General features: G+C 42.0%; 1 protein-coding gene across 1 annotated transcript in view; it reads left to right on the top strand.

Moving 5' to 3' along the window:
- FAM186A (family with sequence similarity 186 member A) overlaps positions 1–23,352 on the top strand; it is a 40,147-nt gene that overhangs the window by 5,896 nt on the left and 10,899 nt on the right. Inside the window, exons 3-7 of the mRNA XM_049884880.1 lie at positions 38–208; positions 6,244–8,821; positions 8,966–10,697; positions 11,688–11,913; positions 12,142–13,489. Coding sequence (XP_049740837.1) covers positions 38–208; positions 6,244–8,821; positions 8,966–10,697; positions 11,688–11,913; positions 12,142–13,489 — 6,055 coding nt within the window. The remainder of the gene's footprint in view (positions 1–37; positions 209–6,243; positions 8,822–8,965; positions 10,698–11,687; positions 11,914–12,141; positions 13,490–23,352) is intronic.

Genomic DNA, 23,352 nt, shown 5'->3' with positions numbered 1-23,352 from the left:
ACGAAGTTTTTTTTTTTTTTTTTTAACTCTCTTCTAGATGTCATTTTGTCTGAGATCACTGCAACTGATATCGAAGAACGCAGCCACTGGATAGCACAAATGGAGATATTACCAGCGACATTCAAAGCTATTGAGAGCAATGTCAAGATACTGACTAAAATTAGCGTGTCTTTGTTTGAAGACAGGAAGAAACAAAAGAAAAAAATAAGTAAGAGTGCTTTAAGGCATTGGAAATAGAGTTTGACTTTTTAAAAAACAGCTTTACTCGTATAACGTACCATAAAATTCACCCATCTTAAGTGTACAGATTCAGGGATTTTGAGTACATTTACATAGCCGTGCAACAATCACCACAGTCGAATTTTAGAACATTTCCATCATTCCCAAAAGATCCTTTGTGCCTATTTGCAGTCAATCCTCATTCTCAACCCAGTCCCAGGCAACCATTATCCATTTTCTGTCTCAATAGTTTTACCTTTTCAGGACATTTCATGTAAGCGGTATATGGTCTTCTTTCAATTTGCATTAAGGTTTTGAGGTTTACCCATGTTATAACATATATTAGTACTTCATTTTTTCTTATTTCCAAGCAATATTCCATTGGATGGAGATACTTTGTTTTGTTTACTCATTCACCAGTTGGTGGACATTCAGATTGTTCCCATTTTTTGGCTTTTATGCATGAACATACACATACTGTCATTTCCCTTGGGTAGAGACCTGGGAGCAGAATTTCTGGGTCAAATGGTAAATTTATGTTTAACTTTTAAAAAAACTGTCCAGTTGTCTTCCGAAGCGGCTGCACCATTTTATATTCCCACCAGCAGGGCATGGAGGTTACAGCGTCTCCACATCCTCAGCAACACTGACTGTTGTCTTTTTTTCCATGGCCATTTTTAGTAAGTGTAAAGTGGTATCTCATTGTATCAATTTGCATTTTCCTAAGGAGCCCTGTTGGTGTAGTGGTTAAGCCCTCAGCTGCTAAATATAAAGGTGGAAAACGTGTGCATGGGATGTGTGTGTGTGTGTGTTTGTGTGTATATTTCTTAAAGGGAATTAGTTTATGCAATTGTGGGGTTGTGGGGTCTAGTTAAGCAGTCTCTGTAAGTTTGTGTCTTTGTGTCGGATGCTTCAGGATACAGTCCACAGCGTAGGCATCGGAAAAAAGGTCAGAAAAAAGTAAGGAGAATCCAAGGAATGTAGAGCAATTGCAGGTCCAGACGCTACTGCTTCATGCCAAATATATAGGCTTCATGGCATGAGGTAAGCAGTCCTGGTGGTACAGTGGTTAAGTGGTCAGCTAACCAAAAGGTTGGCAGTTCGAACCTACCCAGCTGCACTGTGGGGGAAAGACCTGGCAATCTGCTTCTGTAAAAATTACAGCCAAGAAAACCCTATGGGGTAGCTCTACTCTCACATGGGGTCACTGTGAGTCAAAATCAATTTAAGGGCACACAACAAGAAGCCAGATGGTAAGTAAGTCAACAGATCAGTTGCAATGTGTATCAGCTACAAAATGGCTTCTATTCCTTCTACCTTCCAAATCTTGCAAGAATCTCCCTGTGGTCCATCCTAACAGGAAATATAAAAGAAAGGGGATTCTGGGAAATGTAGTTCAGCCTGCAAGTTGACACATAACAAAGCTATCAAAGAACCCTTTGCCTAACCCAAGGCCATGAAGATTTTTTCTTATGTTTTTTTCTAAAAGTTTTATTTTATATTTTAATTCAGGTCTATGATCCATTTTGAGTTTTTTTTTTTTTTTTTTGGTGAATGTTCTGAGGTAGGGGCCTAATATCATCTTTTTGCATGACAGTATTCGATTATCTAACACCATTTGTTGAAAAGATTACCCTTTCCCCCATTGAATTATCCTAAAAACTTTGTTGAAATAATTGACCATAAATTTAATTGTTTAATTCTGGACTCTCAATTCTATTCATGTGTGTGTGTGAGTGTGTGTGTGTATCTTTATGCCAGCATCACACTGTCTTAACTACTTTAGCTCTATGGTGATTTTTTTTTAATTGTGCTCTAAGTGAAAGTTTACAAATCAAGTCAGTCTCTCACACAAAAATTTATATACACCCTGCTACATACTCCCAATTGTTCTCCCCCTAATGAGAGAGCCTGCTCCCTCCCTCCACTCTCTCTTTTTGTGTCCATTTCACCAGCTTCTAACCCCCTCTGCCCTCTCATCTCCCCTCCAGGCAGGAAATGCCAACATAGTCAAGAAGCTCACTCCTCACCAGCATCCCCTTCCAACCCGTTGTCCAGTCCAATGCCTGTCTGAAGAGATGGCTTTGGGAATGGTTCCTGTCCTTGGCCAACAGAAGGTCTGGGGGCCATAACACAGGGGTCCTTCTAGTCTCAGTCAGACCACTAAGTCTGGTCTTTTTATGGGAATTTGGGGTCTGCATCCCACTGCTCTCCTGCTCCCTCAGGGGTTCTCTGTTGTGTTCCCTGTCAGGGCAGCCATCGGTTGTTGCCGGGCATCGTCTAGTTCTTCTGGTCTCAGGCTGATGTAGCCTCTGGTTTATGTGGCCATTTCTGTCTCTTGGGCTCATAATTACTTTGTGTCCTCCATGTTCTTCATTCTCCTTTGATCCAGGTGGGTTGAGATCAATTGATGCATCTTAGATGGCCACTTATTACCTTTTAAGATCCCAGATGCCACATTCCAAAGTGGGATGCAGAATGTTTTCTTAATAGATTTTATTATGCCAGTTGCCTTAGATGTCCCCTGAAACCATGCTCCCCCAATGCCCGCCCCTGCTACGCTGGTCTTTGAAGCATTCAGTTTATTCAGGAAACTTCTTTGCTTTTGGTTTAGTTGTGCTGACTTCGCCTGTATTGCGTGTTGTCTTCCCCTCTATGGTAATTTTTGAAATCAGGAAATATACCAAACCAAAAACCAAACCTGTTGCCATCAAGTTGATTCTGACTCATAATGACCCTATAGGACAGAGTCGAACTGCCCCATAGTGTTTCCAGAGAGTGCCTGGTGGATTCAAACTGCTGACCTTTTGGTTAGCAGCCATAGCTCTTAACCACTACACCACCAGGGTTTCCATTGGGAAGGTATAAGTCCTCTAATTTTGTTCTTCCTTTTCAAGATTATTTTGAATGTTCTGGGTCCTTTGCATTTCCACATAAATTTTAGGATCGTTTTGTCTATTTCCGCAAAACAACCATCTGGAATTTTGATAGGGGTTACAGTGAATCTATAAATCAATATGTGGAGAAATATCATCTTAATAATAATGAATTTTCTAATCCATGAACATAGAACGTCTATTTATTTAGCTTTTCTTTAATTTCTCCCAGAAAAAGCATATTTATGCTGTCTTTTGTATTTACCTCATAATTATATTTATTGGTGCTCTGTGGATTCGCGTTATCCTCTGGCGTCATTTCCTTTCAATTTGAAGAACTTCTTAACCATTTCTTGTAAAGCAGAAGTGATCGCAACAAATTCACTCAGTCTTTGTTTATCTGGGAATGTCCTCATTTCACCCTCATTTTCTAGAGAAGTTTTAGATTTACCGGAATAGAGTTCCCATATACCTCCACACACAGCTTCCCCTATTATTAATAGTATGATACATTTGTTACAATTAATGAACCAATAATTGATACATTCTTATTAACTCAAGTCCGTAATTTATTCAGAATTCCTTAATTTTTATCCAATGTCCTTTCTTTGATTCACGATCCCACCCAGGATACTACATAAGTTAGTCTTCACGTCTCCTTTGGCTCCTCCTCCTGGCTATGACAGTTTCTCAGACTTTTCCTTGTTTTCAATGTCCTTGACAATTTTGAGAAGTATAAGGAGCCCTGGCGGCACAATGGTTCAGAGCTATGGCTGCTAACCAAAAGGTTGGCAGTTTGAATCCACCAGCTGCTCCTTGGAAACCCTGTGAGTCAGTTCTACCCTGTCCTATGGGGCTTCTATGAGTCAGAATCAACTCAATGGCAATGGGTTTCGTTTGGTTGGTCAGGTGTATTTTATATTGTAGGATGCTCTTCTATTGGAATTAGGTGTCTTTCTCATTTTTAGATTGGAGTTAAGGGTTTTTAGGAGGAAGACCACAGAGGTAAAATGCCATTTTTGTCATATATCGGGAGTACATACCTGTGCTCATTGCTACTGGTGTTTCATTTCTTTTAGACCCTCTCAGCTGACAGAGCAAAAATATATATGTATGTTGTATATTAACCCATGTATATACACATTCCTATAAATATTTCTGTAAGTAACCACCTGTAACTATATTAAGGTAAACATGAATTCTTACTAATGTCTTCAAACTCTATCCATTACCACATGGATCATTCTAGTTTCCTCTCCTTGCTTATCTATAAATTTCAACCCTAACAGTGAGAAACCTGGCTCCCACCATCTGCCATCCATTTACTTAATTGTTCAATTCCAGTATACATGTATAGCAGTATCAGAATTGTTAACCTGTACTCCTTATGAGAAACAACTTTATCAACCAAAGTACAGTGCTTATGTGCAGTTCCTTTTGCCTTCAGTTTTACAAACTCCACTCATTTCCAGGGATTTCCCCAATCCCCTTTGGTGGGGTAGTTTCATACATTCATAATATAGTTAGATTCTCTTGTCAAAGTCTGCGTTCCTTCCTGCTATCCCCTGATTTCCTGATTTTTAAAAAATGTTCGTATATTAAGATTTGCTCTTACAGGAAATGATACTGGTGAGGAGTAGGCTTCTTGGATCAAGCAGACACATGAGACTATATGTGCAGCTACTGTCTGGAGGGGAGGTGTGAAGGCTGAGGAACAGAAGATGGCTGAATGGACATGGAAACACAGGGTGGAGAGGAGTGTGCTGTCTCATTAGGGGGAGAGCAACTAGGAGTATATAGCAAGGTGTATATAAGGTTTCGTATGAAAGACTGACTTGATTTGTAAACTTTCACTTAAAACACAATAAAAATATTTTTTAAAAAAGATTTGCTCTTAGCGCTATGGGTTTTGACAAATGTATAATATCATGTATCCACCATCACAGTATTATAGAGAATAGTTTTACAACCCTAAAAAACCCCTGTGCTTTACCTATTTATCCTCCTCCTTTCCTCCCAGACACCTGGCAACCATTGATCTTTTTACTGTCTCTGGTTTTTTGCTTTTCCAGAATGTCATATAATTGGAATCATACAGTATATAGTCTTTTTGAATTGGCTTCTTTCACTTAGTCATATGCATTAAGGTTTCTCCATATCTTTTGATGATTAATAGCTTGTTTCTTTTTATTTCTGAATAACACTCTATTTTATGGATGTACCACAGTTTGTTTATCCACTCACCTATTGAAGGACATATTGGTGGCTTCCAGTTTTTAGCAATTATGATTAAAGCTGCTATAAACATTTGTGTGCAGGTTTTTTGTGTGGACATATGTTTTCAACTCCTTTGGGTAAATACCTAGGAGCACAATTCCTGGATCATAAGGTAAGCCTATGTTTACCTTTGTAAGAAACTGCCAAACTGTCTTCCAAAGTGGCTGTACCATTTTGCATACTTTCCTGTTTCTTTTTTGTTGAAAAATGGACATTTTAGATAATATATGGTAGCAACTCTGGATTCTGACTCTCCTTTCCTCTCTGGGGTTTGTTTTTGTTGCTTTTGTTTGTTTAGAGACTTGCCTGGATTAATTCTGTGGAGTCTCTCTTCCAGAGTGTGCAATCACTGATATCTCTGTTCAGTTCTAAAATGGTTGTTTTTAATATTTTCATACAGTTTTATTGTTGCTTCTTGGGGAGAAAATTTGCTGAATTTCCTCTTCAGCCATTCCAGAAATCCTTCAAAAATGTTTGACTATTGTCTGTTTGTTTGTGACCCTCTTAAAAAAATCAAGGTCTGCGTTGATTCAGGAAAGAGGGAGAGGAGAGGCAAGAATCTAAGAGAGAAAATGGAAAGCACCATACATAACCAAAGTCAAAGGAAAATTTTGGCTTGTTAGTAGGTCTAATCCCAAATTTGTAACTGAAAGTAAATTGAGGTTTCAGCTGAGTTCTTTTCTAAACTCTGGAAGTAGACGTTCTAGGTGATTGCGGGAAAAGTAATTCTTTTATTTGTGGAGTTAAACTTTTCTGAGGAATCTTTATCCTGTAGCTATCCACCAATTTAGGCTAAATTACTTAGGTTTAAGCACAAATAGAGAATACAAAAGAAGAGATGCAATCTCGTTGTTTTGTTTTCTTCTTCCAGCATCTAGAGGTACTCTGTGGAAACCTTGGAAAGAAAGAGTTACAAAGCGACCAGCAACGGCCCATGCTTTAAGACCAGATCAGATGATTAGTGATGAATTTGCAACAAATACAAAGGTTTCAGAAATCCAAGATATGCTACAGGAACTCATAGGCTCTTCGATGTTTAGTAAAATGGAAAACAATGCTATTAAATATATATCATCAACAATAACAAACCTTTCTAAAGCTTTGAGTGCAGTAAATGAAGAGTTAAAAATTAGTCTCCAAAGTGCCAATACGCTCATAGATGACACAGCTGAAAAAGAAAAAGAGCTCTCCCTTAATATAATAGAAGATCTTAGTGAAAAAAATGAAATGCTTCAGCGGCAACTTCAAAATGCAGAAGAAAAGTGTGAACAACTTATTCGATCCAGAAGTTTACTGGAACACCAAATCCAAGTGTTTGCAGCATCACCCTTGAAAGCATTTCCTAAACTTTCTCCACCGTCGTCTTTGTCCATCGCCAGATCTGATGATATAGAGGACAGTGTGGACAGTATTTTGGCCAAAGAATTTGAGAATGTTGTAGATGAGGCCCAAAGAAAAGGGGCCAAAAGCCCTGGGGTCAAATGGGACCCAGCTATTTCACATACAGTCCAAGCTGAAATAACCCCAGATTTAACTGAACAACAGCAGCAAACTTCTCCAGACAAAAATCAGAAAATTGAAGATAAAGCTGATATGCATCTGAAAGGCAAGACTGACCAGCATCAGTCACAGAAAAGAAAGCACACAGAAAAACCACACATGGGTGAGACCTCTGGATCAAAACTGAGTGAGGAACAAGGTGAACAGAAAGTTGCAAGGTCCAAACCTAGTCACCATTCCGAGCCACAAGCACTGGGAAAGAAGGGAAAAGAGATAAAATCTCCTTCTGAAGCCAAATCAAAGTCAACTACTGAATCAAAAAGCCAACATACCCCTGCTGATTACCCTTCTAGTGAAACAAAGAGACAAAGTGACAAAAGTGTAGCAAGTGCTATGTTGGAGCAACTCAAGGTGAAATCTGAATATCCATCTGACAGGAGACAAATATTTTCAGAGACTAAAGTAGAACCCACCATTGAGTCCAGGGACAAAGAGGGCAGAAGTGAAAAGAGTAGCCTGGCAGAGCCACTCAGGTACATCCAATCTGAAAAAATGAAAGGAAAGAAACACCACATCTCTCCAGAAACTACCATGAGCACAGAAGAAAAAACTGATGAAAAAAGAATACCAGCCAAGCCTCCTGAACTCGCTAAATCACCCTCAGGAATAGCTAGAGAGACTTCAGAATCTACCAGAGCTTTAGTCACGTCGGCAGGCAAAAGCGAACAGAGTAACCTAGAAGAATTTCAGAAAGCCATAATGGCTTTCCTAAAAGAGAAAATTGATAATGCAGGAAAACCTTCTGATAAAAAGACTATGCTGATGGAGGAGTTATTACTAAAAAGAGCAGAAGCCAAAAAATTAGGAATCATAAAGGCAAAATTGGAGGAATATTTCCAAACAGTGGCAGAAATCATTGCTAAAACCCTGAGAAAATACAAAGATTTAAAAAAGGCAGGACAGGTTGGAGAGAAACCTAAGCCATCAAAAAAGGGAGCCTCATTTATGCCAGGATTACAGATTCAAAAACCATCAGCTAGTACAAAGGCTGATATTAACACCTTCCTTTCACAGGAGAACATGGACCCAGTAATTAGCAACTTAATACAAATGATCTTGACTGAAATAGAAAGTGAGAGAGATGTTCCCGTAGTCTCAACATTAGGAAGAGACCACAAAGAGAAGGAAGAACAAAGGCAGGGGGAATATTTGCCAGGGAGTCAAGAATTTTCTGGCATGAGTCTCAAACATCAGTTGCTAAAAGAAAAAAGTCTCTGGAAGGAGCGCCATGAGACGATAAATAAGAATTTGGAGAGGGAAAAGACATGGCTCCAGATGAAGGAGGGAAAGCAGTTGCAACAGACACAGAAGCCATGGCAGGAAATAGAAGTGTGGAAGGAACAGCAAAAACAGTGGATGCAAAAGTGGATTGAGCAAGAAGGGAAGCAAAAGCAAAGGGAAATGGAAGAAGAAGAGCAGCGGCTGCTGGAGGCAAGGGAGCACAAAATGAAAGAGAAAGTGGTGCTTTTAAAGGAGGAGGAGCAGATGAGGCAGGTTCAGGAGGAAGCAAGACAGCTGGAGCTGACAAAATGGGAAAAAGAGGAGGAGAAACAAAACGTAGAGGACTATGAAAGGCAGAGACAGAAAAAAGCAGTGGACCAGGTGATGATTAAGGAGAAAAAACCTGAAGACCTAGAGAAAATGGTATCACCAACTACAGTGCTATCATCTGACAGCATCTATTCTCCCAGGCAGAGGAGCATGCTGAAATTTGCATCCCAGTTATACCCAAGAAAAGAGATCCATGAGAACCTTAAGTCATTCAAGGTTCTTCCTGATGGACAGCATTCCGTACCAATCACTCCTCCCACCTCCGTGCAATCCTCCCCACCTGGGGTCTTCCCCGTTCCTGGAGGCTCTCCCACAAAGTGGATCACTCTCACTTCTGAGCAGCCCCAGGCACTGGGGATGACTCTCACTCTCGAGCAGGTCCAGAGAGAGGGCATCATCCTTACTCCCGAGCAGGTCCAAGCACTAGGAATCACCTTTGCCCCTGAACAGGCTCAAACAGAGAAAATCACCCTGACCCCTAGGCAGGCCCAGGCACTGGGGATCACTCTCACCCCTCAGCAGGCTCAGGCACAGGGGGTGACCCTCACACCTCAGCAGGCCCAGGCACAGGGGGTCGCTCTCACCCCTCAGCAGCCTCAGGCACAGGGGGTGACCCTCACACCTCAGCAGGCCCAGGCACAGGGGGTCGCTCTCACCCCTCAGCAGGCTCAGGCACAGAGGATCACCCTCACACCTCAGCAGGCTCAGGCATTAGGAATCAAACTTACCTCTGAGCAGGCTCAGGCACAAGGGATCACCCTCACACCTCAGCAGGCTCAGGCACTGGGGATCACGCTTACCCCTCAGCAGGCTCAGGCACAGGGGGTCACCCTCACACCTCAGCAGGCTCAGGCACTGGGGATCACGCTTACCCCTCAGCAGGCTCAGGCACAGGGGGTCACCCTCACACCTCAGCAGGCTCAGGCACAGGGGGTGACCCTCACACCTCAGCAGGCCCAGGCATTGGGAATCAAACTTACCTCTGAGCAGGCTCAGGCACAAGGGATCACCCTCACACCTCAGCAGGCTCAGGCACTGGGGATCACGCTTACCCCTCAGCAGGCTCAGGCACAGGGGGTCACCCTCACACCTCAGCAGGCTCAGGCACAGGGGGTGACCCTCACACCTCAGCAGGCCCAGGCATTGGGAATCAAACTTACCTCTGAGCAGGCTCAGGCACAAGGGATCACCCTCACACCTCAGCAGGCTCAGGCACTGGGGATCACGCTTACCCCTCAGCAGGCTCAGGCACAGGGGGTGACCCTCACACCTCAGCAGGCCCAGGCATTGGGAATCAAACTTACCTCTGAGCAGGCTCAGGCACAAGGGATCACCCTCACACCTCAGCAGGCTCAGGCACTGGGGATCACGCTTACCCCTCAGCAGGCTCAGGCACAGGGGGTCACCCTCACACCTCAGCAGGCTCAGGCACAGGGGGTGACCCTCACACCTCAGCAGGCCCAGGCATTGGGAATCAAACTTACCTCTGAGCAGGCTCAGGCACAAGGGATCACCCTCACACCTCAGCAGGCTCAGGCACTGGGGATCACGCTTACCCCTCAGCAGGCTCAGGCACAGGGGGTGACCCTCACACCTCAGCAGGCCCAGGCATTGGGAATCAAACTTACCTCTGAGCAGGCTCAGGCACAAGGGATCACCCTCACACCTCAGCAGGCTCAGGCACTGGGGATCACGCTTACCCCTCAGCAGGCTCAGGCACAGGGGGTCACCCTCACACCTCAGCAGGCTCAGGCACAGGGGGTGACCCTCACACCTCAGCAGGCCCAGGCATTGGGAATCAAACTTACCTCTGAGCAGGCTCAGGCACAAGGGATCACCCTCACACCTCAGCAGGCTCAGGCACTGGGGATCACGCTTACCCCTCAGCAGGCTCATGCACAGGGGATCACCCTCACACCGCAGCAGGCCCAGGCACTGGGGATCACTCTCAACCCTGAGGAGGCTCAGGCGCAGGGACTTAGCTTCACACCTCAGCAGGCCCAGGCACTAGGGATAACTTTTACCCCTGAGGAGGCTCAGGCACTGGGGATCACTGTCACACTTGAGGAGGCCCAGGCACGTGGAATCACTCTCACCCTTCAGCAGGCCCAGGCTTTGGGGATCACTCTCACCCCTCAACAAGCTGAGTCACTGGGAATCACCCTGACCCCTCAGCAGGCCCAAGCACTAGGAATCACTCTCATTCCTCAGCAGGTCCAGACACAGGAAATTATACTTACACCCCAGCAGGCCCAGGAACTGGGGATCACTCTCACCCCAGAGCAGGCCCACGCCCAGAGAATAACTCTCATTTGTGAGCAGGTTCATGCACAGGGAATCACTGTTAGCCCTAAGCAAGTTGAGACCCAGGGGATCACCCTCACCTCCGAGGAAGCTCAGGCACAGAGTATCACATTCACCCCTGAGGAAGCTCGGGCACTGGGAATCACATTCACCCCTGAAAAGGCCCAGGCACAGGGAATCACTCTTACACTTCAGCAGGCCCAGGCACTAGGGACCTCTCTCACCCCTCAACAGGTTAAGGTACAAGGGATCATTCTCACCCCTGAGGAGGCACAGGCACAGGGGATTACCCTCACCCCCGAAGAAGCCCAGGAACTGGGTATTTCTCTCACCCCTCAGCATGTACAAGCATTGGGGGTCTCCCAAGCCCCTCGGCAGTTTCAGGATTTCAGGGTCACTCTCACATCTGAACATGCTCAGCCATTGAGGGTTGCTATCACTCCGAAGGAGACCCAGGCACTAAAGACATCTCTAACTTCAGAACAAGCCTGGGCAATGCATATCCCTCCAACTAAAGAACTAGCCCAGAGAGCTGGGCCCCCTATAGCCCGAGAACAGGTCCAAACACAGAGGATCACTCTCACCCCTGAGCAGGCCCAGGCACTGGGGATCACCCTCACCCCTGAGAATACCTGTGCATTGGGTCCTCCTCTCATTCCTGAACAGGCTCAGTCATTGGGGGTCCCTCTCAGCTTTAAGCAGGCCCAGGCATTAGAGGTCCCTCTCACTGAAGAGCAGGCCAAGAAATTGGGGGTCCCTATCACTCTGGAAAATGTTCAAGAAGTACCAAAGACTCTTATCCTTAAGCAGACCCATGCTCTAGGGGTCACCCCCTCCCCTGAACAGGCCCAAGCAACAGGGGTCTCATTAGCTCCAGGAGCTTCACTCACTGTGAGACAGGCCGAGGAATTGGGAGTCCCCATCACCCCAGAAAATGCCTGGGTGTCAGCTGTCACTCGTACTCTCAAGCAGGCCCAGACCTTGGGGCCCCCTTTGAACTTAAAACAAGCTCAAGCATTGGGGGTTCCTCTCATTCCAGAACAGTTCAGGGAATTAGGGATCTCTCTAACCTCAGATAAAGACCACGTCTTGGGATCTTCCCTTATCCCTGAGCAAGTCCAACCTTTGGGGGTCCCCATTCCTCCAGGACAGGTCCAGCCAGTGGATATTACTCTCATGCCTGAGGAGGACCTAAAATCGAGAGCTCCTTTTACTGCTGAGCAGCCCTCACAACTTTGGACTGGTCCTTCTTCAGGACATACTCCAGAAGTTGGGATCGTTTCTGTAACTGATCAGTCCTTCAGACCAAGTTCTCCTCATATTCCTAAGCAGTCCCCTACATTGGCTCCTTCCACTCTTAGACCATTTCAAGAATTGAAGGCTTCTCTCTCGCCTGGGCAATCCTTTACATTAAGCCCTAGCCAGTTCATGGTATCATCTGCTATTGCTGAGAAGTCCTCTGTATTTGGGGTCTCTTCTCCTTTGCAGATATCAAGGTCTCCTCTCACTCAATCCCCCTGTGCCCTTGGGACACCCCTAGTAATGGGGATTGCTTCTGACCCTGAGAAGTTACTTGCACCACAGACTCTTCCTTCCTCTCGGGGTCAACTTACCCCTATGCAGTTCCTACCACAAGGGGTCCCTCCCACCCCTAGGCAGCTCTTCACATCTAGGGGCCCTCTCACTCCCCAGCCACCCCTGATATTAAAGGCCTCTCTCACCCCCAGGCAGCCTCTTATACCTGGAGTCCCACCTATCTCTGGACAGATCCCCAGTCTCCCTCCTGGGCAGCCTTTGGTTTCTGAGGCCTATTCCATCCCTGGGGAGCTCCTGGAATCTAGACCCTTTACCCTCCCTGAGCAGCCCCAGGTATTCCATCCCCCTCTGTGGGGACCCTCTACCCTTGGGCAGCATCTGGCACCATGGATCCTTCCTATTCCGGGGCAACCTTCCCCACTATGGGGCCATCCCACCTCTGGGCAGCCCCCCAAATTATGGGCTTCTCCAACTCCTGGAAAGCTCCAGAAAGATTTAACTTCTCTTGTCTTTGAGAAAAGTAAGAAAGGATTGGAAATTATTTCTCCGAAATCTAAATCAGCATTGGTCCCTCCCAGTGATTCAAAGTTCAAAGCAAAGCAAGCCCCTAAGACGTTCCGAAAGTCAGATGTCTCTGACACTTCTGAAGAAACCCAGATGCTCCAAGATCCTTTTGCCATGGAACAATTTAGAACATTTCAGCCCTATCTCACCGATTACACCAGGGCACCAGTATCACAAACCCCTTACATTGATGAAGGGGCCCTTCCCACTTGTATGAAGCCTATAGCATTGCTACCTTCTCTTATTACTCGATCACCCAAAATATCACAGGTCTCACTTTCTGAATGGGACCAGAAATCCAGATTGCCTCCTATAGACAGGCCCTGGATACTGACCTCAGTTCTAGCTACCAAGAAACCCAAGATGATAGTGCCCCCTTCCTCTCCCCAAGAGCTGGAAGAAGAAGAGAAGTATTTTGTTGATGTGGAGGCTCAGAGGAAGAACCTGGTACTCTTAAATCAGGCCACGAAAACTTCTGGACTCTCTTCACAGATGCACACAACAGCTAGGAATCTCATAATTGAGACACTTCATACGGACACAGTTCGGCTGGGATATCTATTCCGCAAGTACATTGCCTATAGGCTGATCCAGCGTGCCAGGTAGATGTAACTATTGTATGTCCAGTTTTCTAGTATAGTCCTGATTTCAATTATTCTTCCTCATTGCCCTATAACTATATTCATACTTGTCAGATCATATGTTTTAAAACAGCTCTTATAGAAGGTCTGTGGGATAGAAGCCTGCTTAAGATAGCAAAAGGACATACATATTTTAGGACATAAGAGATGCCGTATAACTTGATCCATTTCATCCACTTCTATCTTTAGCAGAGATGCTAAGGTATATTTTGCAAATAACGGCTAGTCTCTAAAACATCAACTTCAAAGGCGTAGAGATCCTTGCCAGTTATTCTGAAGGTCTTTCATCTTCTTGGGTTCACCAAAAGATGTATGATTCTAAAAATTGGTGATGGCAAGTTATGTACAAAGTATTTCCAAGAAAACTTCACTGCTGGGGTGACCTGGCGGCAGCACGTCCTCGTCCTCGTTTTTTTTTTTTTTAATGCAAATACCAGAAAGGGGCCAGGACAAGTGACAATTGGCTTGCCATCCTTGGCATTCATGTTTGAGGTTACCAGCCTATTATCTAGGGGAAATTTTTTAACCTAAAATTACAGATGACAAGTTAAAATGTATTAATAAAAAAAAGGCTATCATTAATTATAGGAAAAACTTATGTCATTTATTCAACAAATATTTATTGAATGTCTATTATGTGCCAGGTGTTGTTCCAGGTGCTAGGAATACAGAAGTGAATAAAATAGGCAAAGTCCCCTGTTTTCATGAAATTTAAATTTTTGTAAACTGAATTCATTAGGGAATTAGAGATTGAAACAACAATGTGCAAAAGGAAGCCTTCTCTAAGTTATAATCAGAGCTTTTAATTTCAAAGTTTAGGTCATGTGGAATTTGTTGGAACATACGTTTTTACTCTATACTTGTCTTTAGTTTTCTCTTTCCATACTGACTACTCCCACTCTATTAAACCTGTTTTTACATGTAAACACTTTCATCCACTTCAAGAATTTTTAAAGAATACCATGTTTCTGGTCATTCTCCAGTTCCCTTATGTCTTTTTTTTTTTTAATATGATTTTATTATGTTTTTGGTGAAAGTTTACAGAGCAAATTAGGTTCCCATTTGGGAATTTCTATGCAAATTGTTCAGTGACATTAGTTACATTTTTCACAATGTGTCAACATTCCTTCATATCTTTTTTTACTTTGTCATATTTAAGTTAAAAAAATAAGTAGTACAGTCTCATAGTACAATATTAATAATAAATAATAGAATGAAAGTCTCACTAATAGCCCTAACCCCAGCTATCCAGGCCCTTTCCATAGGGCTACTAATATATGTTCACCTAGAAATATTTTCTGCATATGTAGGAGAGTATGTATGATCATTTATCCCCTCTTAACATATATTAAATGGTTATGACTATTGATTTTTCATAACAACTTAGATATTGTTGTTGTTGTAGTTAGGTGCTATCGAGTTGTTTCCGACTCATAGTGATCCAGTATAAAACAGAATGGAATACTGCCCGGTCCTGTGCCATCCTCACAATTGTTGCTATGTTTGAGCCCATTGTTGCAGCCACTGTGTTAATCCATCTGCTTGAGGGTCTCCCTTTCTTTTGCTGACCTTCTACCTGTCCAAACATGATGTCCTTCTCCAGGGACTGGTCCCTACATATAACATGTCCAAAGTATATGAGACGAAGTCTTGCCATCCTCGCTTCCACGGACCACTCTGGCTGTACTTCTTCCAAGACAGACTTGTTCATTCTTTTGGCAGTCTATGGTATATTCAATTATTCTTCACCAACACCATAATTCAAAGGCATCAATTCTTCTTTGGTCTTCCTTAGTCATTGTCCAGCTTTCCCATACACATGAAGCGACTGAAAATATCATGGCTTGAGTCAGGTGCACCTTAGTCCTCAAAGTGACATCTTTGCTTTTGAATACTTTAAAGAGGTCTTTTGCAGCAGATATGCTCAATATAATACATCATTTGATTTTCTAAAAATTTTTATTGTACCTTAAGTCAAAATTTACAAATCAAGTCAGTCTCTCATACAAAAATTTATATACACCTTGCTATATACTCCTAGTTGCTCACCCCCTAATGACACGGCACACTCCTTCTCTCCACCCTCTATTTTTGAGTCCATTCAGCCAGCTTCTGTCCCCCTCTGCCTTCTCATTTCCCCTCCAGACAGGAGCTGCCAACATAGTCTCATGTGTCTACTTGATCCAAGAAGCTCACTCCTCACCAGCATCATTTTCTATCTTATAGTTCAGTCCAATCACGGTCTAAAGAGCTGGCTTTGGGAATGGTTCCTGCCTTGGGCTAATAGAACGTCTGGGGACCATGACCTCTGGGATCCTTCTAGTCTAGTCCATTAAGTCTGCTCTTTTTACGAGAATTTGAGGTCTGCATCCCACTGCTCTCCTGTTCCCTCAGGGGTTCTCTTTTGTGTTTGCTGTCAGGGCAGTCATCAGTTGTAGCCAGGCACCATCTAGTTCTGGTCTCACCCTGATGTAGTCTCTGATTTACATGGCCTTTGCTGTCTCTTGGCTCATAATTACCTTGTGTCTTTGATGTTCTTCATTCTCCTTTGCTCCAGGTAGGTTGAGACCAATCAATTTGGTTGTACCAATGTAAAACGTTACAACCAAATCGATTTCCAAAGTGGTTGTACCATTTTACATTCCCACCAGCAGTGTATAAGTGTTCCAGTCTCTCCACAACCTCTCCAACATTTATTATTTTGTGTTTTTTGGATTAATGCCAGCCTTGTTGGAATGAGATGGAATCTCATTGCAGTTTTGATTGGCATTTCTCTAATGGGTAATTATCATTAGCATTTCCTCATGTATCTGTTAGCTACCTGAATGTCTTCTTTAGTGAAGTGCCTGTTCACATGCTTTGCCCATTTTTTAATTGGGTTATTTTTCTTCTTGTTGTTGAGTTTTTGCAGTATCAGGTAGATTTTAGAGGTCAGACACTGATCAGAGATGTCATAGCTAAAAACTTTTTCCCAGTCTGTAGGCAATCTTTTTACTCTTTTGGTGAAGTCTTTAGATGAGCATAGGTGTTTGATTTTTAGGAGCTCCCAGCTATCTAGTTTCTCTCCTGGTGTTTGTGCATTCTCAGTAACATTTTGTATACTGTTTATGCCATGTATTAGGGCTCCTAGCATTGTCCCTATTTTTTCTTCCATGTCTTTATTGTTTTAGATTTTATATTCAGGTCTTTGATCCATTTTCAGTTAGTTTTTGTGCATGATGTGAGGTACGGGTCTTCTTTCATTTTTTTGCAAATGGATATCCAGTTATGCCAGCACTGTCATTTGATTTCTTGACTGCTACTTCCATGGGCATTGACTGTGGATCCAAATAAAGTGAAATCCTTGACAGCTTCAATATTTTCTCCACTTATCCTGATATTGTTTATTTATCCAGTTGTGAGAATTTTTGTTTTCTTTATGTTGAGGTGTAATCTTCAGTATGGATTACACCTCAACTTAGATATTAGGTATTAGATAATTCAGGTGTTAATATATAAAGAGCTTGAGTAAACTCATTTTATGGTTGTATAGTATTTCAAAGTTTGGATTTACAAGGAGAGGCGGGTTCTAGATGGCAGAGCAGTCAGATGATTCCAGTGATCCCTCTTACAACAAAGACCTGAAAAAACAAGTGAAACTATTATATTTAATACAAGCTAGGAGGCCTGAACATCAAAGGCAAGGTTAGAAAATGGACCGAGTGGCAGGGGGAGGGAAAGACGGTTCAGAAGTAGAAAGGAGTTGTTGGACTTGAATTGCCGGGAACCCTCAGGCACCATTCCCAGGAGTGACTGGGCTGGTGGTAGTGTTCTGCCACAGTTTCTTCAGGGAGAAACAGCCAGCCGTGCAGCCTACTTACACCTCTGAAACCAGAGAAGAATGGTGCTCTTGGCAAAAGCTAAGTACTTGCGTATATTTTACGGCATCCCCAGCCCCCAGGATAGGCTCTGCTGAGTGCCCTGAGCCATTCTCCCAACCTTGGAGAAGGAATGAATTCAGAATTGGGGGAAAAGATAATCTGCCAGCTCCACTAACCTGGGGAGCTCAGGACAGAAGCAGCTCCTGTCCAGGTATAAACGGTCCGTGGACTTTGAATACCCTTCCCCCTGCACGGACCTGTGTGGGCCTATTTCAGGAGAATAGACCCTTGTTGGCAGACCGCAACTGTTTCAGCTGAGTGGTGGAGATGTGGGTGTTTGGTGTTTGACACCACTTTGCCTATTAAACAGTGTCCTCACCTACCCACATCAGGGGCCTAAGGACTGGTGGCTCCACTCACATCACCCAACCACCTGAGAAAGGGATCCGAGGGTAACAGGTACCTTCCAGGCCTTACAACCAAAAGCACTGGGTGCCCATTGTCCGTCCGCAGAACCCACCCACCTGTGCACTCTAGGGAACAGGGACACACTTTCCTCACAGACACTCAGGGGATGGTTGTCAGCCCCCTGCCTTATTTGGAGCATGACCCCCCGCTGCAACAACATTCTGGTACCTACACCAATCACCCCTGCCCCTCTAAGACTGTAGGACAGAGTCTATACCACAACTTGATGACAAACTAGCTGGACACCTGAGCTAAATGCATACAAGAAAAGTGAACGGACTCCTAGGCTGATATACCTGATAACAGCTCTAGCCATCTGGTGACAGGACGCTAGAGCTTCGAAGGCAAAAATAATCAAGCTAGCTCACTCAAACAAACTATTTGGGCATATCAAAACAAAACAAAGCAAGAAGCTAGGATAAGTAAGCAATCATAAAAGAAACTAATACAGTAACATATAGATGGCTCAGTGACATCAGTCAATATCAAATTACATAAAGAAGCAGACCACGATCACTTAACAAGTTCTCAAAATAAAGATCAAGGGATCTTCTGGATGAAGGTGCCTTCTTGGAATTACCAGATTCAGAATACAAAAGGTTAATATACAGAGCTCTTCAAGACATCAGGAAGGAGATCAGGCAATACGCAGAACAAGCCAAGGAACACACAGATAAAGCAGTTGAAGAGATTAAAAAGGTTATTCAATTTAATAAGCTGCAAGAATCCATAGACAGCAATCAGAAATTCAGAAGATTAACAATAAAATTACAGAAGTAGACAACTCAATAGAAAGTCAGAGGAGCAGAAATGCGGAAGTGGAAGGCAGAATATGTGAAACTGAAGAAAAAACACTTGGCACCAATATATTTGAAGAAAAATCAGATAAAACTATTTAAAAAAATGAAGAAATCCTAAGAATCATGTGGGACTCTATCAAGAGAAATAACCTACGAGTGATTGGAGTACCAGAACAGGGAGGCATAACAGAAAATACAGAGACAATTGTTGAAGATTTGTTGGCAGAAAACTTCCCTGATATTGTGAAAGGTGAGAAGATATCTATCCAAGACGCTCATTGAACTCCACATAAGGTAGATCTTAAAAGAAAGTTGCCAAGACATATTATAATCAAACTTGCCAAAACCAAAGATAAAGAGCAAATTTTAAGGATGGCTAGGGATAAATGAAAAGTCACCTACAAAGGAGAGTCAATAAGAATAAGCTCAGACTACTTGGCAGAAACCACACAGGCAAGAAGGCAATGGGATGACTTACATAAAGCACTGAAGGCTAAAAATTGCCAATCAAGAATCATATATCCAGCAAAACTGTCTCTCAAATATGAAGGCGAAATTAGGACATTTCCAGATAAACGGAAGTTTAGGGACTTTGTAAAAACCAAACCAAAACTACAAGAAATACTAAAGAGAGTTCTCTGGTTAGAAAATCAATAATATCAGATATCAACCCAAGACTAGAACACAGGACAGAGCAACCAGATGTCAACCCAGATAGGGAAATAAAAAAAAATCAATCAAGATTAAAAAAAAACACTCAAAAGAGGGAAACGGCAATGTTATTATGTAAAAGAAGACAACATTAAAACAATTAAGAGGGACTAAGAAATGTAGTCATAGATCTTTCATATGGAGAGGAAGACAAGGCGATATAAAGAAATAAAAGTTAGGTTTAAACTTAGAAAAATAGGGGTAAATATTAAGGTAACCACAAAGGAGACTAACAATCGTACTCATCAAAATAAAATACAAGAAAAAAATAGAGACTCAGCAGTAACAAAACCAACAATAACAAATAAGACGAAAAGACAATATATAAAAATAAACTACTCAGCACAAAAAATTGAGTGGGAAAAGAAACTGTCAACAACACACAAAAAAAGACATTGAAATGACAGCACTAAATTCAGGCCTATCCATAATTACGCTGAATGTAAATGCGCTAAATGCACCAACAAAGAGACAAAGAGTGGCAGAATGGATAAAAAAGCACGATTCGTCTATATGCTGCCTACAAGAGACACACCTTAGACTTAAAGGCACAAACAAACCAAAACTCAAAGGATGGGAAAAAACATATATTGAGCAAACAACAATCAAAAAAGAGCAGGAGTGGCAATATTAATTTCCAAAAAAGTAGACTTTAAGATTAAATCCACCACAAAGGATAAGGAAGGACACTATATAATGATTAAAGGGACAATATACCTGGAGGATATAACCATATTAAATATTTATGCACCCAATGACAGGGCTGAAAGATACATAAAACAAACTCTATCCGCATTGAAAAGCAAGATAAATAGCACCACAATTATAGTAGGAGCCTTCAACACGCCACTTTTGGTGAAGGACAGGACATCCAGAAAGAAGCTCAATAAAGACACGGAAGATCTAAATGCCACAATAAACCAACTTGACCTCATAGATATACAAGGAACACTCCACCCAACAGCAGCCAAGTATACTTTCTTTTCTAGTGCACATGGAACATTCTCTAGAATAGACCACATATTAGGTCATAAGGCAAGCCTAACCAGGATCCAAAACATCGAAATATTACAAAGCATCATCTCTGACCATAAGGGATAGAAGTAGAAATCAATAACAGAAAAAGCAGGGAAAAGAAATCAAACACGTGGAAACATAACAATACCCTGCTCAAAAATGACTCGTTTATAGAAGACGTTAAGGATGGAATAAGTAAATTCATAGAATCTAATGAGAATGAAAACACATCCTATCAGAACATTTGGGATGCAGCTAAAGCAGTGCTCAGAGGTCAATTTATATCAATAAATGCACACATAAAAAAAGAAGAAAGGGCCAAAATCAAAGAATTACCCGGACAATTTGAACAAATAGAAAGAGAACAACAAAAGAAACCCTGAGGCACCAGAACAAAGCAAATAATAAAAAATTAGAGCAGAATTAATTGAAATAGAAAACAGAAAAACAATTGAAAGCGTTAACATGACCAAAATCTGGTTCTTTGAAAAAATTAACAGAATTGATATACCATTGGTTAGACTGACAGAAGAAAAACAGGAGAGGAAGCAAATAACCCGAATAAGAAATGAGATGGGCAATATTACAACAGACCCAACTGAAATTAAAAGAATCATATCAGATTACCACAAAAAATTGTATTCTAACAAATCTGAAAACCTAGAAGAAATGGATGAATTCCTGGAAATACAGTACCTACCTAAACTAACACAAACAGAGGTAGAAAAATTAAATAAGCCCATAACAAAAGAAGAGATTGAAAAGATAATCAAAAAACTCCCAACAACAACAACAAAAAAAAAAACCTGGCCCTGACGGCTTCACTGCAGAGTTCTACTAAAGTTTCAGAGAAGAGTTAACACCACTACTACTAAAGGTATTTCAGAGCATAGAAAAGGACAGAAGACTCCCAAACTCATTCTATAAAGCCACCATATCCCTGATACCAAAACCAGGTAAAGACACCACAAAAAAAGAAAATTATAGACCTATATCCCTCATGAGTGTAGATGCAAAAGTCCTCAACAAAATTCTAGTCAATAGAATTCAACAACATATCAAAAAAATAATTCACCATGACCAAGTGGGATTCATACCAGGTATGCAGGGATGGTTCAACATTAGAAAAACAATTAATGTAATCCATCATATGAATAAAACAAAAGACAAGAACCACACGATCTTATCAATTGATGCAGAAAAGGCATTTGACAAAGTTCAACACCCATGCATGATAAAAACTCTCAGCAAAATAGGAATGGAAGGAAAATTCCTCAACGTAACGAGGGGCATTTATTCAAAGCCAACAGCCAACATCATCCTAAATAGAGAAAGTCTGAAAGCATTCCCCTTGAGATCAGGAACCAGACAAGGATGCCCTTTATCACCACTCTTGCTCAACATTATGCTGGAGGTCCTAGCCAGAGCAATTCAGCTAGATAAAGAAATAAAGGGCATCCAGATTGGCAAGGAACAAGTGAAAGTATCTCTATTTGCAGATAACATGATCTTACACACAGAAAATCCTAAAGAATCCTCAAGAAAACTACTAAAACTAGTAGAAGAGTCCAGCAGTGTATCAGGATACAAGATGAACATACAAATATCAGTTGGATTCCTCTACATCAACAAAAAGAACTTGTAGAGGAAATCGCCGAATCAATACCATTTATAGTAGCCCCGAAGAAGATAAAATATTTAGGAATAAATCTTACCAGAGCCGTAAAAGACCTATACAAAGAAAACTACAAGACACTACTGCAAGAAACCAAAAGAGACCTACATAAGTGGAAAAACATACCTTGCCTATGGATAGGAAGACTTAACATTGTAAAAATGTCTATTCTACCAAAAGTGATCTATAGACACAATGCAATTCCGATTCAAATTCCAAAGACATTTTTTAATGAGATGGAGAAACAAATCACCAACATCCTATGGAAGGAAAAGAGGCCCCAGATAAGTAAAGCATTACCGAAAAAGAACAAAGTGGCAGGCCTCAGTCTACCTGATTTTAGAAACTATTATACCACACAGTAGTCAAAATAGCCTGATAAAACAACATATACATAGACCAATGAAATAGAATTGAGAACCCAGACATAAATCCATCCACATACGAGCAGTTGATATTTGACAAAGGTCCAAAGTCAGTTAAATGGGGAAAAGACAGTCTCTTTAGAAAATGGTGCTGGCATAACTGGATATCCACCTGCAAAAAAATGAAACAAGACCCATACCTCACACCATTGCACATAAAGTAACTGAAAATGGATCAAAGACCTAAATATAAAATCTAAAATGATAAAGGTCATGGAAGAAAAAATAGGGACAATTCTAGGAGCCCTAATACATGGCATAAACAGTATATAAAACATTACTAAGAATGCAGAAAAGAAACTAGATAACTGGGAACTCCTAAAAATCAAACACCTATGCTCATTCAAAGACTTCACCAAAAGAGTAGAAAGATTACCTACAGACTGGGAAAAAGTTTTTAGCTATGACATTTCCGATCAGCATCTAATCTCTAAAATCTACATGATACTGCAAATACTCAGCTACAAAAAGACAACCCCATTAAAAAAATGGGAAAGGAGATGAACTGGCACTTCACTAAAGATGACATTCAGGTAGCTAACAGATACATAAGGAAATGCTCACGATCATTAGCCATTAGAGATATGCAAATCAAAACTACAATGAGATTCCATCTCACTCCAACAAGGCTGGCATTAATCAAAAAAACACAAAATAATAAATGTTGGAGAGGTTGTGGAGAGACTGGAACACTTACACACTGCTGGTGGGAATGTAAAATGGCACATCCACTTTGAAAATAGATTTGGCACTTCCTTAAAAAGCCAGAAATAGAAATACCATACAATCCAGCAATCCCACTCCTTGGACTATATTCTAGAGAAATACGAGCTTTTTCCAAAAAAAAAAAAAAAAACCCCACTGCCGT

Source organism: Elephas maximus, chromosome 4 (assembly GCF_024166365.1).
Source record: "Elephas maximus indicus isolate mEleMax1 chromosome 4, mEleMax1 primary haplotype, whole genome shotgun sequence".
NCBI lineage: Eukaryota > Metazoa > Chordata > Mammalia > Proboscidea > Elephantidae > Elephas > Elephas maximus.
This window is presented reverse-complemented; position numbering and strand designations above follow the sequence as displayed.